This window comes from Oncorhynchus tshawytscha, linkage group LG20 (genome assembly GCF_018296145.1).
Source record: "Oncorhynchus tshawytscha isolate Ot180627B linkage group LG20, Otsh_v2.0, whole genome shotgun sequence".
Classification (NCBI taxonomy): Eukaryota; Metazoa; Chordata; class Actinopteri; order Salmoniformes; family Salmonidae; genus Oncorhynchus; species Oncorhynchus tshawytscha.
The window spans coordinates 20,273,859-20,292,929 of NC_056448.1; the positions used below are offsets into that span (position 1 = coordinate 20,273,859).

The following is a 19,071-nucleotide window of genomic DNA, read 5'->3' on the forward strand; positions in this document are numbered from 1 at the left end:
GTAAAATGTGTTTTAAAAGTACTTTTAAAGGATGGTATCCTGGTTCAAATGATATAATACAAGTCCATATGACTTTTTAAAAAATACTTTCAAACCAATAAGACACTTCGAAACCAATAAGACAGTTCATAGTCTTGTCTTATTGAGGAAGCAAATTACAATGTCAGCTTATACAAACTAACTGAACCATACACATGAATGTAACAGTGTTTCCATTGTACTACAAGTAAAGAAACATAATATCCAACTTCATCATAACTTTTATTCTACAACTTTTTATTTTAGCACTCCATTTTATAGTCTCATTGGCATTCCCTGAGCGTCCCCGGCAAAGTGATGTATGATAATAATTCATGATGTGAGCACACCTGAGAGACAGACTGACAGAGTGGGGGAGGTTGAGAAATGACCCTGTCTGTGGAGTGGGCTATACCGCTGTGAGCCGGGCCACATCCATCTCCGATCTCCCTCACTGTCGCTTACTTTGGGCTGCTCCGCTCCTGCACACACTGCACTGGAGTAAATAGCCCTTGTCCAGACGTATCATCGTTCCTCCGAGAGACTCTCAGGTCTACATATCTCACTTTAATTGAACTCTTGATGCATTGTGAACCATCAGGGAACAGCACACCGCTTGGTAATTGAGGCGCTAGATAAATAGTCGCTTCCTTCTGTGTTTTTTTAGTGATCGTTTCATGATTTTTTTGGTGCCGAGGAAACAACGGAAATAGTATTCTCTCTCATTTTTTGTCTCTGTGGCACAAATGGGGCAGAACATGTTTAGATGGGTCATACAAGTCCCCCGGGGTTTGGGGATTTTCTGCCTAGTAGAAGAAAAGTAGAAATGTGCCTGGACCACACTGCAATCCACACTTGCTCCATCTCATATTGATTTTCAAAGGGGGGCTATGCAAACCATGCCATTACCCATTGTAAACTGGAGTGCTTTATTTTGAAAGATTAACTGGAAAGATGCTTGTCCAACTTTTCTCATCTGTAGTCCTTTGTGCTTTGCCTCTTACAGCAGCCTGATTCAGCGGTGATACACACTTTGAAAAAGGGCAAAGCTTCTGAGGTATTTTCTTTTTCAGCCGTGAATTACACAACTGCTTCTTCCTGCCAAACTTGCCAACATTCAAAGACGGTTATTTTTTCAGAGGTTGAACTAGGATGACTGAAGTGTACGACAGAGCGGCGAGGGAAGCCCATTGAATAAGGCCCAATTGATCTGCTGTGACTAGGTTTTGCAATTTACATTGTAACTGCCCAGATGTATACCATTGAATTCCAAATCTTTTGCACGTTAAAGCCCTCAGTCATAGCCAGTAAACAAACGAAAGTTGAGGAAACTACTGAACAAAGTGTTTTCATTGACCTGATCTCATTCAAATGTGTTTGTTGCTTTTATCTTCCCTGTTTGCATCTACAACATCTGTTTCTCACGCTTTGTATCCACCCTTTTGAAATTTGAAAACTTTTAACACATCTCAAATCTCATTGCTTTGTCCCCCTCCAGCCCTTGACCCCAAGCAGGAGACGGTCGAGGCATTGATGCAGCGGTTTAAGGAGAGTTTCCGTCCTAACACGACCATGGAGATCGCCCACTTTCAACACGTCACACACAGCTCCTCCACAGGACGCAAGAGAGGCCCAAGCCACGCCAGAGGTAAGACAACAGCTCATTAGTCACTGTTCTATTCAGTATGGACACCTTTTATCAATGCACAGAGAGCATATATCTGTAAAGTTTGACATCCAGTATGTATTCAGTGGGACAACAGTTAATGAGTCACTATTCTGTTCAAATGCAAGAGCAGCATAATTGGCTACATATACAGTTCAAGCACATGTTGAGGATCCTTTGGCTTGTCAGGGTTAATGTCACATGCATGACTTCAGACCTTCTCAGGAACATAAATTCAGATCTCGGCCGTTGCTGTGCAGTCAAACCTTCTTTTAATCATGGATGGGTAGTTTACCGTCATGTATGATTAAAACAGGTTTGAGTGCACAGCAACAGCCAAGATCTGAATTGATGTTCCTGAGAAGGTCTGAAGTCATGCATGTGACATTAACCCTGACAAGCCAAAAGATCCTCAACATATGACCGTAGAAGACCCATCCATGCCATTGACATGACACCCTACTGGAAGAGACTGACTGGCCATTGTGGAAATGTGAGACATTAACCTTGGACAGCTAGCTTCTTGCTCTTGACTACATACCCTATCACCCTGACACCACCTTCTCTACACTCCGTGTCCAGTTTATTAGGCACAACCATCTAGTACTGGGTCGGACCCTGCTATGCCTCCAGAACAGCCTGAATTCTACGGGGCATGGAAACGTTGCTCAATTGGTATCAAGGGACCTAAAGTGTGCCAGAAAAACATTCGCCACACCAATACACCACCGCCACCAGCCTGTACCATTGACACCAGGAACCCGGGATTCGTTGGACCAGGCAATGTTTTTCCACTTCTCAATTGTCCAGTGTTGGTGATCGCGTGCCCACTGGAGTAGATTCTTCTTGTTTTTAGCTGATAGGATTTGAACCTGGTGTGGTCATCTGTTGCAGTAGCCCATCTGTGACAAGGATCAACGAGTTGTGCGCTGTGCGATATCGTTCTGCACACCAATGTTGTACTGCACCGTTATTTGCCTGTTTGTGGGCCACCTGTTAGCTTGCTTGATTCTTGCTATTCTCCCTGCAGCTGACTGTATGTTTTTTGTTTGTTGCACCATTCTCAGTAAATCCTAGACACTGTTTTGCATGAAAAACCCAGGAGGCCAGCCGTTTCTGAGATAATGGAACCAGTGCACCTGGCACCGACAGTCATACCATGCTCAGAGTTGCTTTGGTCACTCGTTTTTCCCATTCTAACGTTCAATTGAACAGTAACTGAATGCCTCGATGCCTGTCTGCCTGATTTATATAGCAAACAACGGCCATGGCCTACTGTCTGCAAGAGCGAACCATTTTTGTGAACGGGGTGTACCTAATAAACCGGCTACTGAGTGTATATGCTAAGCGGTGTACTTTAATGTAATGTATGACACAGAGCCTAGTTGTGAGATACTGTAAGGCAGGCCCTAAACATTTGGCTATGGGGTTGCTATAACCAATATAGCTAAGAGGAAGCCTGTCTTTGTGTTGAAAAAAAAACTTTTTTTTCCTTTACAGCTTTAACTCTCAAGTTAGAAGTAATTTTGTCATTAAGAGACCCTGAGCGTATAGCCCAGGAATTAGCTTAGCGTTGTTAGCAAATGTCGGCTCTGTGGAATCAAATCCTTTCATTGGATCCAGCTCTCAAATGTTCAAATCCTAGAGAGTCTCAGTGCAAGTCACTCACAGGAGATTTCCTCTCTGTGACTCAGAGAGGAAATAAACTTTTTTCAAGACCTTTAATTACAGCTGAAAGTGTGTTTTGCAGCACAAAGAGGAAGCCAGTCCAGGATAACAAACATGCTAATGGGACTAGTGCTTTTACGGAAGGGAAACTCAATTAGCCGAGAGAGGGAAAGGGGAGTTCGGCGGCCAGGCCCGGAGATTAGGCCTCGTGAGGAAATGAATTTGCAGTCAAATTATAGGTCCGATGGAGAAGGCGGGAACTGGGAATGTGCGAGGCGAGAGGGAGGCTGGGAAGTACTTTTCTATTTCATTTCGGCTGGCTTGACAGCGTTTTATGCCGTGAATTAGTTCCCTTTTCTGCCGCCTCTCCCCGTCTCCCCGAGCCCCACTGTACATTTGCATGTTTTACATTGATGCCAGTTTTTAAGTAGATTAAGCGTGAGAGCAGCTGTGAGGTTTTCTCTCCTTTTCCCCGTCATTGTTGCTGCTGATGACTTTTGCATTGTAATGAGGGGCCATGGCGAAGACAGGCCCTTTGGCACAGTGGCACCGAGTCCATGCTGCGTGGGGGTGTCTCAGTGACACCATACAGGCAAGGGGGACAGGACACCATCTGTGCACTTTATTAAGAGTCTTCCTAACGTGTGACAGTAAATACATTCCTTACATTTAGATTGTTGGGAGAACTGAAGAGAAACAGTTCTAGTTGTGGGATCCTTTCCTTCACATAGTATTGTTGCTGTTCTTGTTTACGTGTAAAAGCTTGTGTTTGAGAAAGAATACAGAGTAAGAGTGAGGTACCTGTCTGTATCTTGATGCCCCTCGAATATTCAGAATTAGCCCAGTAAGGTCGTCATCACTATGCCTGGAATGCAAATACCAATGAAGGGATAGAGGGGAGAGAGAGAGATGGAACGAGGGCGAGAGAGAGAGACCCCACTTCAGCACCAAGGACTGAGTCCAGTGTGAGTGAGAACTATACTGAATAAAAATATAAACGCAACAATTCACAGATTTGACAGAGTTATAGTTTATATAAGGAAATCAGTAAATTTAAATAAATAAATGAGGCTCTAATCTATCGATTTTACATAACTGGGCAGGGGTGCAGCCATGGGTTGGCCTGGGAGGGTATAGGCCCACTCACTTGACAGGCAGGCCCACCCACTGGGGAGCTAGGCCCAGCCAATCAGTGTGAATTTTTCCCCACAAAAGGGCTTTATTACAGACAGAAATACTCCTCAGCACCCACACCCCACCCCCACTCAGACAATCCCACCGGCGAAGAAGCAGGATGTGGAGTTCATGGGCAGGCGTGGTTACACATGGTCTGCGGTTGTGAGGCCGGTTAGACGTGCTGCCAAATTCTGTAAAACGACGTTGGATATGGTAGAGAAATTAACATTCAGTTCTCTGGCAACAGATCTGGTGGACATTCCTTCACACAGAATGCCAATTGCATGCTCCCTCAACTTGAGACATCTGTGGTATTGTGTTGTGTGACAAAACTGCACATTTTAAAGTGTCCTTTTATTGCCCCCAGCACAAGGTGCACCTATGTAATGATGCTGTTTAATCAGCTTCTTGATATGCCACACCTGTCAGGTGGATTATCTTGGCAAAGCAGAAATGCTGAACACATTTATGCACAACATTTAAGAGAAATAAGCATTTTTGGCATATAGAAAATGTCTGATTTTTCTTTTCAGCTCATGAAACATGGGACCAACACTTTACATGTTGTGTTTATATTTTTGTTCAGTGTAGTTGTATTGGTAAAGTTTCTCCAGAGCAAAGGGCCAGTTGAAGTGTTGTTTGGTTTAGTGAAAGACTAATAAGACGCCACCGTCAAAGGAGAGCTGACCTTGGTGCTGAAGTTAAGAAGCGCTTTCTCCACTTCTCTCTCTCCTTTTCTATTTTATTAATTCAATTATATTCAAAGGGGCTTCATTGGCATGGGAAATATAGGTTTACAATTTAAAATATGATCTACTTGTCAAACATACACACATGCACGCACGCATATGGACATCAACACACAGAGACACAAATCTCTCTCTTCCAAGTTCATATTTTCTGATTCTATTTCATTGTTTCTTGTCTTTCTTTCACCGTGCAGTGTTTGAGTGCTCCAAGACTGGGCTAATTAACATTCTGCCCAAGCCACAATTTAGAGACACTCTTTGAAGTCTCTTCGCAGTTGCGTTTAGTCTCATTGAGTTTCTGCAATCTTTTCCGATTTGCATACACCTTTGTGCACCATGTTTCCCTCTCTGAAGCTAATACTGTTTGATGTGTTTCTTATAAGCTGTGCAAGTGTTTGATGTGTTAGAACTCATCTTTGGCCCACTATGATAACCTGACCTTGTGGTTATTATCCCTCTTATCTGATATTAATTGATGCTTGGAACTTACACATAAAAGTATTCTGTGTTTGTGTCTCTTCACCCGTTATAGAGAGTGTAAGGAGACAGAGTGCAGTTGGCTGAATTTGCAAAGCCTGTTACTTGAGAGAGTGAGAGAGAGATAAATAAATAAATGCTAGAGTGTGTTTGATTCGGGGAGTGTTGATGGCTGGTGAATCCATTCTGTGCTTGGCTGCACTTTCAGCACCCTTCAATCTTCCCTCTAGACAATACACAGTGATTACAGCTCTGGGCCCGAAGCCGTAGGTTCTCTATGACGGGCCAGCCCGCTGATCTACTGCCAGACACAACAGTGTGTGTATGTGCATGTGTGTGTGCATACTCCTGTCCAGACTATTAAATCAATGGACTCATACTTCACTGGAAGTCGAGGAATGTGTTCCTAGCCATCAATGTAATTACCACACTCTGACACTGACTTGTTCTCCAGACCAGACTAACAGGATTTCTACTCATCATATGTCATGTCTCTTGTACTGTATGTCTGCCTGACTGCATAGCCCCTACAGCAGTTATTCCTGTACCATATCCTCTGTCTCGCTGGATCTTCAATGGAAGTGTTGATGAGCTAACAGGAATAGGATTCATTTGACACTTACTGGTGTTAGGAGTGAAACATCCATTTTAGACGGCCCCTAAGAATCCAAGGTTTCCCCAGCCTCACTGTGAGTTGCACAGGCTGTATGTGGGCCATAGGGGAGATGCAATAATGACCCAAGATGGAGGAATGAAACCCCATGTGGCAGGTGTTAATAGCCCAAGGTGCCATCGTGCTAAGGGCTCTGGATTTGCGCCCCCATGGCGGCCAGTCATCAGTCATACCTTTTGGGATCGCATTTACCAAAGTGCTCTCTCCCTGTTCCCACCATTTACCGATTACACCCGGAGTGCTGCGTGTGCCATTTATATGGTCGTTAGCCTAAACGATCCATTAATCAAAATGGAAGAAACGTCCAGGTGAGATGGGGGTAGGGAAGAAGACCACGTAGGTGGGAGTGCTGCAACCAGACTGACCATTAAACCTCCACCTGTTCCAATGTTTTACCCTGGCCTATGTCACAGCAATAATGCGGACATGGATTCAGGCTGTAAAATGTGTCTGTGTGCTTTTATTGTGATGCCCTCAGCAATATCTTTGTGGCACATCAATTTTTAGAAAAGTCTTGTTTTGAAAGCCTTCAGGTTCCCGAAAACTCAGAGATTATTGAATCTGTTTGATTGTTATACTGTACTGTGCTGCCACCTGTTTGCCAGTTTCAAAACGAGATGGAGGTGAGCCACAGGCAGACAGAAACAGAAAGGGTCTGATAGAGGGCAGAGACCGACAACTATAGATACGGAGACAAATACAGAGAAACAAGGGACAGAAACAAAGACTTGATTCACACATACACATGGATATACCTTGGACCGAAAGTAGATTCTCTGAGATCAGTGCAGTGTGAATGAGGAGAGAGGGGCACCCGCCTGGGGCCTCTAGGGTGGATCAGGGATCAGTGGAGCCACTGCAGTGTTGTTGCTTCCTGATATGCACTTGGCTGCCTGGGGCCCTACAGCGTGGGCAACTGACGCTCCCGTTACTCTCTCGCCGCGCTTGGACTTCATTCCACCTAATCAGCCCACGATAATGCCTGCCAAGACCAGACTGCACCCAACAGCCAGTTAGAATGAAGCATTGTGGAATATAATACATTGCTGTTGCCCACACACATTCATTTAGCTATAATGTAGGGTGTTCACTCTAAAATGTAGGGAAATACGGGGCAAATTCAAGAGGGCCCTACTAAATTAATGTCTAAACATAGTTTTCTTTGCCCTATGTTACTATGAACCACATTTAACTAATCATTAGATTGTTCTCTACAATATTATAACCTTAAAGGGATACTTTGTAATTTTGTCAATGAGAACCTTTATATTCCTCCCCAGAGTCAGATAAACTTGTGAATACTATTTTTATGTCTATGTGTCCAGTATGAAGGAAGATAGAGGTAGTTTCCCGAGCCAATGCTGATTAGCGTTAGCACAATTACTGGAAGTCTATGGGTATCTGCTAGCATGTACTTAACAGTGTTGATTAAATAGGAACATTAGTTTGTTGTGTCCATTGCTACTGTAGTTTAAACTGCCCAGCTCTTGGTTGTAAAACTCTTCTATTTTTCAGTGTTGGGAGGTGGTAACATTTGGAGGTGTTTCTGCGGTTTGGACCAATCAAAATCAACTTGATAACCTCGTCATTTTCATCACCAGATCCGTGGCTTTCTATTCCTCTAACCTTGTCAATCGACATTGAGAGGGGCTGTTTCCCTGGCGATTTAAAGGGAAAGACTGAAAATACACCATGAAAACAGGAACAGATTGTCTTCGGGGAGGCTAGATATTGAAATTCAGTCTGTTAGCTTTGTAAATTAAAAATTATATAGACCAATTTTGTTGGGTATTCCGTGGATTTCATTTAAAAAAAAAAAAACGTTATCACACAGGATCACACTGCAGCCAGTAGCTAACTTGTTGGTTGACGGTGGAAGTTAGTGCCATTCTGCCCGCGGAGCAGTGGAGGAGTTGTATTGGACATGGCCATAATGATATTCTATTCACTCAAATCATGCTACATTCTCTGACTAAATACTTGTAAACCATATATGGAGATAGAGTTTGGCCTATTGTTATTTTGTTGCAATTCTCTATTGAATTAATATATTTTTATAACCATTGATAGAATACTGCATTGATTAGATACATTATATTCACTGCTTTTTGTAGGCCTATATGAACTGTTATTGAACATCGCAATCAACGTCATGCCATTTTCAATTCAACAGGATTTGAGAATGAGTTATCACATCTAAATCACTTGGGTCACTGTTATCACAATGACATGTTAAGATCAAGCATAACACTTCTTAGGAATCAACAATACAATCTTCTTCAGATCAATCCTACCAGACTAGAAAGCATAGGAACTGTTTATCTGCCAACTTTACTCTGGAAGTATCCATGTAGACTAGAATTACCCATGTAGACTAGAAGTACACATGTAGACTAAAAGTACCCATGTAGACTAGAAGTACCCATGTAGACTAGAAGTACCCATGTAGACTAGAAGTACCCATGTAGACTAGAAGTACACATGTAGACTAGGGGAAATACCCATGTAGACTAGGATAAGTACCCTTGGAGACTAGGAGAAGTACCCTTGGAGACTAGGAGAGGTACCCATGTAGACTAGGATAAGTACCCATGTAGACTAGGAGAAGTACCCATGTAGACTAGGAGAAGTACCCATGTAGTCTAGGAGAAGTACCCATGTAGACTAGGAGAAGTACCCATGTAGACTAGGAGAAGTACCCATGGAGACACGGAGAAGTACCTTTGGAGACTAGGACAAGTACCCATGGAGACTAGGAGAAGTACCCATGGAGACTAGGAGAAGTACCCTTGTAGACTAGGAGAAGTACCCTTGTAGACTAGGAGAAGCACCCTTGGAGACTAGGACAAGTACCCATGGAGACTAGGATAGGTACCCATGTAGACTAGGAGAAGCACCCTTGGAGACTAGGAGAAGTACCCTTGTAGACTAGGAGAAGTACCCAAGGAGACTAGGAGAAGTACCCATGGAGACTAGGAGAAGTACCCTTGGAGACTAGGAGAAGTACCCTTGGAGACTAGGACAAGTACCCATGGAGACTAGGAGAAGTACCCATGGAGACTAGGAGAAGTACCCATGGAGACTAGGAGAAGTACCCTTGTAGACTAGGAGAAGTACCATTGTAGACTAGGAGAAGTACCCTTGGAGACTAGGAGAAGTACCCTTGGAGACTAGGAGAATTACCCATGGAGACTAGGAGAAGTACCCATGGAGACTAGGAGAAGTACCCATGGAGACTAGGAGAAGTACCCTTGGAGACTAGGAGAAGTACCCATGGAGACAAGGAGAAGTACCCATGGAGACTAGGAGAAGTAACCATGGAGACTAGGAGAAGTACCCATGGAGACAAGGAGAAGTATCCTTGGAGACTAGGACAAGTACCCATGGAGACTAGGAGAAGTACCCATGGAGACACGGAGAAGTACCCTTGGAGACTAGGACAAGTACCCATGGAGACTAGGAGAAGTACCCATGGAGACTAGGAGAAGTACCCATGGAGACAAGGAGAAGTATCCTTGGAGACTAGGACAAGTACCCATGGAGACTACCCTTGTAGAGAAAGTACCCATGGAGACACCCATGGAGAAGTACCCTTGGAGACTAGGACAAGTACCCATGGAGACTAGGAGAAGTACCCATGGAGACTAGGAGAAGTACCCGTGTAGACTAGGAGAAGTACCCTTGTAGACTAGGAGAAGTACCCATGGAGACTAGGATAAGTACCCTTGGAGACTAGGAGAAGTACCCTTGTAGACTAGGACAAGTACCCATGGAGACTAGGATAGGTACCCATGTAGACTAGGAGAAGTACCCTTGGAGACTAGGAGAAGTACCCTTGTAGACTAGGAGAAGTACCCATGGAGACTAGGAGAAGTACCCATGGAGACTAGGAGAAGTACCCTTGGAGACTAGGAGAAGTACCCTTGGAGACTAGGACAAGTACCCATGGAGACTAGGAGAAGTACCCATGGAGACTAGGAGAAGTACCCATGGAGACTAGGAGAAGTACCCTTGTAGACTAGGAGAAGTACCATTGTAGACTAGGAGAAGTACCCATGGAGACTAGGAGAAGTACCCTTGGAGACTAGGAGAAGTACCCTTGGAGACTAGGAGAAGTACCCATGGAGACTAGGAGAAGTACCCATGGAGACTAGGAGAAGTACCCATGGAGACTAGGAGAAGTACCCATGGAGACAAGGATAAGTACCCTTGGAGACTAGGAGAAGTACCCATGGAGACTAGGAAAGGTACCCATGGAGACTAGGACAAGTACCCATGGAGACTAGGAGAAGTACCCATGGAGACTAGGAGAAGTACCCATGGAGACTAGAAAAGGTACCCATGTAGACTAGTAGAAGTACCCTTGGAGACTAGGAGAAGTACACTTGGAGACTAGGAGAATTACCCATGGAGACTAGGAGAAGTACCCATGGAGACTAGGAGAAGTACCCATGGAGACTAGGAGAAGTACCCTTGTAGACTAGGAGAAGTACCCATGGAGACAAGGAGAAGTACCCATGGAGACTAGGAGAAGTACCCATGGAGACAAGGAGAAGTATCCTTGGAGACTAGGACAAGTACCCATGGAGACTAGGAGAAGTACCCATGGAGACACGGAGAAGTACCCTTGGAGACTAGGACAAGTACCCATGGAGACTAGGAGAAGTACCCATGGAGACAAGGAGAAGTATCCTTGGAGACTAGGACAAGTACCCATGGAGACTAGGAGAAGTACCCATGGAGACACGGAGAAGTACCCTTGGAGACTAGGACAACTACCCATGGAGACTAGGAGAAGTACCCATGGAGACTAGGAGAAGTATCCTTGGAGACTAGGACAAGTACCCATGGAGACTAGGAGAAGTACCCATGGAGACACGGAGAAGTACCCTTGGAGACTAGGAGAAGTACCCATGGAGACTAGGAGAGGTACCCATGGAGACTAGGAGAAGTACCCATGGAGACAAGGATAAGTACCCTTGGAGACTAGGAGAAGTACCCATGGAGACTAGAGGAAGTACCCATGGAGACTAGGACAAGTACCCATGGAGACTAGGAGAAGTACCCTTGTAGACTAGGAGAAGTACCCTTGTAGACTAGGAGAAGTACCATTGGAGACTAGGAGAAGTACCCATGGAGACTAGGATAAGTACCCATGGAGACTAGGATAAGTACCCTTGTAGACTAGGAGATGTACCCTTGTAGACTAGGAGAAGTACCCTTGGAGACTAGCAGAAGTACCCATGGAGACTAGGAGAAGTACCCTTGGAGATTAGGAGAAGTACCCTTGTAGACTAGGAGAAGTACTCTTGTAGACTAGGAGAAGTACATGTAGACTAGGAGAAGTACCCTTGGAGACTAGGAGAAGTACCCATGGAGACTAGGAGAAGTACCCATGGAGACTAGGAGAAGTACCCATGGAGACTAGGAGAAGTACCCATGGAGACTAGGAGAAGTACCCATGGAGACTAGGAGAAGTACCCATGGAGACTAGGAGAAGTACCCATGGAGACTAGGAGAAGTACCCTTTGAGACTATGACTAGCCCCTGCTAGAATGGCTTCAGAGAAGGAACCATGCATCTGTATACATAGTATTACCATCACTATCTTGGATTGCAGCCTATACTATTAAAGGCACTATATTGACTGTGTTTCACAGCCTACTATTGAAAGCTAGAGCTCCTCTACAACCATTAGGCTGTGTCTACACAAGCAGCCCAATTCTCACCTTTTGCTTAATTATTGGAAGCAAGAGCTATTCTGATTGGTCAAAAGACCAATTAGTGGCAAAAAAAGATCAGAATTAGGCTGTCTGTATAATCACAGCCTTAGAAACCAACTTCTCAGCAGTCGTTTCTGCTAGGATTTCTGGGAAACAGACACTTTGAATCATCACACTTTAGCAGCTTGCTGCATCACCACCTGTGAGAGGTAATGAAATGAGGATAGAAACAAGTATACAGACAGGTTCTAAATAGGATATATCCTGTCTCAATCATATATCATAGTCTTCATGGGTTTTCCATTCAAAATTAATTGAGGTATTAGTTTCTATCCATTTGAGCAGTGCTGCTTAGTGCGCTGGTGTCATAGATAGTGACACACTGAATGCAGCTCTTTCGTAATGGGATTACCATTACCCGAGCAGGTTAGGACCTGTAATCAGACACACACACACACACACACACACACACACACACACACACACCTTGACCTTTAGAATGAGTAAGCTGTACTCGCCCGCTTGTCATGCCATGCTGTATTTCATGCCTTTCCCTGGTGCTTTCCCTCCTGATGTACGGAGAAGGCGTTTGTTTATCCACATCTCTGTATAATTAAAGCCTGTGTTATTTTGGGTAAACCACGCTTAACCTTTTCCGATTTAAACAGATGCACAGGGGCCGGGGGTAGGTGCATTTAATGTGCTGCCATGTCAACATACACAGACAAAGACACGCACGGCCACACACACCTTACGATGCACATTCCCAAGATGAAGTCTGTTAGGTGTGGCAGTGTGTTGTTGTGATAGTGTGTGTGGCAGGGTGTTGTTGTGATGGTGTGTGTGGCAGTGTGTTGTTGTGATGGTGTGTGTGGCAGTAGCAGAGGGTGATCTGTGCTCCCCCACAAACAAATTATTAGCTTTCATAGTGCAGAATGAAATAATCTCTGCCTCGCCTCCCAGTGCCTGCACCCCCTTAATCACTTCCATTACAGGGCAGATTGAAATGCAGCTCCCCCTCTCTTTCCCCATGTACCTTTCCCCCTCACTATCCTCTGTCTACTGCCCCTCTCTCCTCCCCATCCCACTCTCTCTCTCTCTTTCTCTCTCTCAATTCAATTCAATTTGCTTTATTGGCATGACGTAACAATGTACATTTTGCCAAAGCTTACTTTGGATATTTACAATATGAAAAATAATGAGAATCAAAATTGTCAACGGGACAACAGTAACAACAATAACCAAGGGTCAAAATAACCATACATTGAACAATAACAATAAACAGACAGTAGAGTACATGTGCAGGTTGATTGGTCTGTCAGACACTGTTCCTCAACTTATGGCAGGCATCAATGTAGTGTGCTGCCAACCCACAGCTCTCTGCGTCCTCCCCCAACAGGACGGGTAGCATCAGAGAGGTCTTTGGAACCTTGAATAAACGTTTCAAATTTGGGGAAATGACACTCTCTAATTGTTTTATATTTTTCACATTTTGTCAGAAAATGCAGGTCTGTCTCAGGTTCTGCTGTTGTGCAGTGGTTGCACAGCCTTTCCTCTACAGGGAGCCAGGTTTTCCTGTGTCTACCCTTCTCAATGGCAAGGCTGTGCTCACTGAGCCTGTACTTTGTCAAGGTTTTTCTAAGGTTTTGATCAGCAACCATGGTCAAATATTTAGCCACGGTGTACTGACGATATAGGGCCAGATAGCCCTGCATTTTGCTTTGTGTTTGTGCTTGTGTTTCCCAATAAAAAATGTAGTTTTGTTTTGACTGTGTTGTAATTTGGTTTATTCTGATTGATTGGTTGTTCTGGTCCTGAGGCTTTAGTGTGTTAGTAGAACAGGTTTGTGAGCTCAGCCGCAGGGCCAGCGGGATGAGGGGACTCTTTTCTTTGCTCAGCTCTTGGCATTGCAGGGCTTGGTAATGACATGAGAGGGGGTCACTGTATTTTAGATGTTTCCAAAAGTTAATTGCTCTTTTTTGAGTTTTTATTATTAGTGTATATTGGCCTAATTCTGCCCTGCATGCATTGTTCTGTCTCTCTCGCTCTCGCTCTCTCTCTTGCTCGCTCTCTCTCTCGCTCTCTCTCTCTCTCTCTCTCTCTCTCTCGCTCTCTCTTGCTCTCACCTCGCTTTCCCCTTTCTTTGTAACCTCCCTCTCTCCCCACCCTCACTCTTGGTCTCCCTCTTCATCTAACCTTATTCATGCCCTCTCATTCCATCATTCCATCCTCCTTTCCTCTCACTGTCCTCTCCCCTTTCCCTCTCCTCATATTGCTCCATCCTGCCTTGTTACCTGGCGATGCATCTGGGACTGTCACTGCAGTATAAATGACTCTTATGCTCTGCTTAAATACTACATGTGCATGTTCCAATCAATGTCAGTGCAAGTCAGTGTGCCATGCAAAGACAGAAGCATTCACTAGAGTAATTGAAACAGTTGATATTTACAAACATGGCCCAGCACATGAAATTAATAGAGAATGACCCTTTATAATCAAAAAAGTAAAGGTGTTGATTGAACTATTTCACATGCAGGAGAGTTTTAATTGGAACTTTTTTTTTTCTTTGCAGAGGACATTTTAGTAAGGAAGGGTGTGAATCTACCTCAACTGTGTTGGTGTTGCTGCACACACCACACAGATACCGACACCACACAGACACCAACACACACAACACACACACAAGCACACTGTTTAGGAGAGAGAGGCAGATGGAGAGTGGTTGAAGGAGTGAGAAAGGTGGCAGACAGACACCCTCCATAGGGTGGCACAAGTCAGATAGGGAGGCAGCCAGACTCATTTAAAAAACGTTTAGCATTAGCCTCCAGAGTCAATGCTTTTTATGGAGGTGTGCTGTGTTGGACACCTGTAGACAGGAGAGGGAGGTGATAGATTTCATGGTGTTTGTGTGTTTGTGTGTGTGTGTGTGTGTGTGTGTGTGTGTGTGTGTGTGTGTGTGTGTGTGTGTGTGTGTGTGTGTGTGTGTGTGTGTGTGTGTGTGTGTGTGTGTGGGTGGTCTGAAAACTCACATTTTTCTGTCGGCTCCATAGTCCCGAATGGCATAAGTGACTTGGAGCCATTTCTCAAGAGCACTGGAACCACCTTCAGGAGAACACGACTAACCTGGTTGGAATGGTCAAGGTACACTTTGCCATTGGAGACTTTGATTGGGGAAGTAGAGGGTTTTTGCTGGGCCAACTGTGGAAGCACCTATAAATGTTTCCCACCACAATCGTAACATGGCTTCTTCAGTGTACACTCTTTAGGCAAGTTGGCACGACCTCCAGCAACGTTTGCCATCTTTTATCCACTCCTCTCTTGCTCTTGGACTCTTCCTTGATTTCAAGGCACCTGGTGATTAAGTGTTCATTTCTGTTGCAGGAAGTACCGCTAATCGAGTGGTCTGTGCACTCCAGGATTCAGGGGGTTCTGCACCATGGTAGATGTTGGTGGTCTGACCCTTGGAACTGGGGTTCTGCCGCTCTCTGAGCCTGTACTTTATGGCAACGCTACACTATTTTGGTTTAGATTCGCTACTGCTGCCTTGTCTCGAAGCCACCTTGACAGGTTTTGCAGGTTGTAGGGATTGAGGTTTGTTGAGTGTAGCTTACTCTTGAGCTGTAGGAACTCTATGATGCTGTCTCTGCGAAACTTTGGCAGCTTACAGAGAAGTCTGTCAACATGGAAACAGCAGTTTAACTCATCGCCAGAAGGACCTTCCAAGGATAGCAGCATGTTTACCAGCAGATGGACTCGTAGAGCGAAGCTCTGGAACCCCTGAGAGTCACCAATCTGCACACCTTGGGCCGTGAGGATGGTGGCAATCTCACTTTGAGCAAGCTAATGAGGTTGGCCATACTGGAGCTGGAGTGCCTGAATGCTAGCTGTGTAAGGTGATAGGTGATGATGACAGGACTGGCCAATCCTTTGTGCTTCAGGGAGCTTGAGATGTTCCAATAGGACATGGCACTTGTGTTTCTCATTTAGTTGTGGATGAGAGTCAAGCAGATTGTTCAGTTCCAGTTTTAGATTCCCTTTCACCGTCAGTGGTAAACGGTGGGTTTAGGAGCGCCATACAGTGGCTGAGGATGACTTGCTTTGAAGGCTGGACTCATCTGCTGAGCTGGACCCCAGAAGGGGGGTGGCTGCAGATACCCGGTTGGAACTATATATGGAACTTGCTGTGGGTAATCTGGGTACTCTGGCTCTGGAGCAGGATATGGATCTTGTTGTGAGTGACCTGGGTAGACTGACACTGGGACCTGATGAAGTACACTGGCTGATCTTGCGCAGGGACCGGATCAAATTAAATAAATGCTATTTGTCATATGCAACGAAAACCGGATGAGAGACCTTGACCTGACCTTGACCAGGGGCTGGTTGAAAATGCACTGGCTGACCTTGAACAGGGAAGGCTATGAGTGGACCAGTTGGCCTCGAGCTTGCTTGGACTGGTTATTGATGGACCAGTTTGCCTTGAGCTTGGACTCTCTCTAGCTGCAGAGGTAGGGCCTGAGGGAGAGTACGATCTGGTGGCTCAGCTGGAACTCAATTGGGGGTAAGCTGTCCATTAGGACGGGCTGTTGAGTCCACTGCACCATTGTGGGCCTGCATGGTGGGACTGAGGTGGGTCAGATGTCCATCTTGCTTGCGTTGAAAAGACTTGGGTTTCTGCTGTAGTTGCAGTGTTGCATTCTGCTGAACAGTTGCACCCTTTGCTGCTGTCCATGGGATGCAGTCTGGAGAGGGTGAAAACATCTGTCACTGCTCCTCAGTGCTCTCAACAGGGCAGGTTGCTGATCTGAAGGCCTGGCTGAGGCTGAAGATGTAGGTCGTATGTGGTGAAGGTGCCCTCTGCTGAGGATAACAGGTTAGGACTGCTAGAACCTTGTGGTTGGGGTTTCAACAGTTGTAGGACTTACGGTTTCCAAGCTTCGGGCAGACCACACTCTGAGGGGGATTGTCTTTGGGACCTGGAGTAGAGGTACCTATTAGGTGAGGAAGAGGATTGTCTCTTGGAGTTTGGGGTCTATCTTGAGGTCCAGGCTCTGCTTCCTCTTGCTCTGGTTGCAAACCTTAAAATTAGATATAGGACTCATCTGAGTCAGAAGTATTGCTTTGGTCACTGGGAGGGTAAAGTGCTTATTCCTGTCCAGCCTGTGACCCAGGCTCACTCTGACAGGACTGGTTCTGATCCACACCATGCCTCTTAGGGGGCGTCAGGAGTGCTGTTCTCAAGCACAGGTACTGTTGCTGGTTGTGGAGCAGTTGTGTTTGGACCAGCCAGAGACCTACCTCCTGACTGTGGCCTGGCACTGTTGGCTGTACTGGCGTGGAGATGGCTGATGGGTGACACCCTTTAAAATACCCAAATGCGGGACAACATGATGCTTTTATGGGACATTTGCAGGACAGTGTAGCCCACATGAATACAAAATGTTGGCAGCACCACCTGTAAATTACGTCATCATTTCAAAAGTTTGTACCGACAGATGTAGCCTCTTAAATATCATTATAGAATATGCAAAAAATGCGTCCTTCAATTGCAACGTCTGCCTATGCCCACACATTGTCTCAATAACATTTCTTTTTAATAACCTCAAACACCAAGTTAGGTATACCTCATTTCAAAATAGGCCATCATCACTGTCAATCGTGAATGATAATTCTTCACATTTTACCTGTGAAATGTCAAACTGCATCTGCATGCCAATAATATGATCTCAATCAGTGTCATGTTAATATGCATTTAGATCTTCTTGAGTTACTGTTTTGTGAGGCAAAGTAGAGCAGATGGTGTTAAACTACTGTATATATATGTTTTTTGTGTAACAGTAACATTATACTATGCTATCATATTTTGGTTCTGTTTTGTAGAATACTACTTAATCATTATGTGATCTTCCAAGACATTGATTTAGCTTTGATCTAACTTTACTTTAATGAGCACCACTGTGAGAAGTGGCGGAGGACGAGCTAATTGAAGCGCACGTAGCCTACTCGTTTGGTGATTCCACATTTTAACTTGTATTTAATCAGGGGAGTGCAATTGAGACATGGGTCCCTGGGGAAATAAAATAAAAATAGAAGATAGAATAGCAAGATACAATACGAAGTATATTAGATTAGAACATCACAAACATCACAGGCATCAGAAACAAATGATTATGTCAATCATCAAAACAATTGTACACCTCGGTGAACTCATGTGTGAACGTGCGGCTGTTTTACAAAAATCTAGGAATATTTGGCCAAGGAAGCATTTTCTGGTTGGTTTCAGGGAAGGTAAAACAGTTAGGAAGGGAGGCTTTAAAAAAAACAGGATTGAGTTGACTAGCAGCAATTATGTTGAATGAGGAACTGAGAGCCTCACAAGTTTGACAAACATACCTTACATCTTTCAGTCTAGTACGACTATTTACTTACAAAAGTGTGCTTCTGACGAAGAGCTACAAAAAAGTAAGAACAAAAATATGAATGCAACATTAATGAAACGTACAGTTCATAAAAGGAATTGAATAAAAGGAATCAATTTAAATAAATAAATTAGGCCCTAATCTATGGATTTCACATGACTAGGCAGGGGTGCAGCCATGTGTGGACCTGGGAGCATAGGCCCACCCACTGGGGAGCCAGGCCCAGCCAATCAGAAATACTACTCAGCCAATCCTGCAGGTGAAGAAATCAGACATGGATGTCCTGGGCTGGTGTGGTTACACATGGTCTGCAGTTGTGAGGCCGGTTTGACTTACTGCCAAATTCTCAAAAATGATGTTGGAGGCTTGACGATTGGTTGACGATAGGTCTATGACATTGACCTACTGTACGTCTCTTCTTTCGCTGCACGGAGTATCTGATCTCGAGAATGATTGGATAGGTGTTTATCACCAGTACCACATCCTTATGATATACACTGAGTGA

General features: G+C 44.6%; 1 protein-coding gene across 1 annotated transcript in view; it reads left to right on the forward strand.

The window, feature by feature from the left end:
* Positions 1-19,071, forward strand: part of LOC112219326 (astrotactin-2-like) — a 407,720-nt gene that overhangs the window by 132,193 nt on the left and 256,456 nt on the right. The window contains exon 4 of the mRNA XM_024380472.2: positions 1,517-1,666. Within this exon, the coding sequence (XP_024236240.2) occupies positions 1,517-1,666 (150 nt within the window). The remainder of the gene's footprint in view (positions 1-1,516; positions 1,667-19,071) is intronic.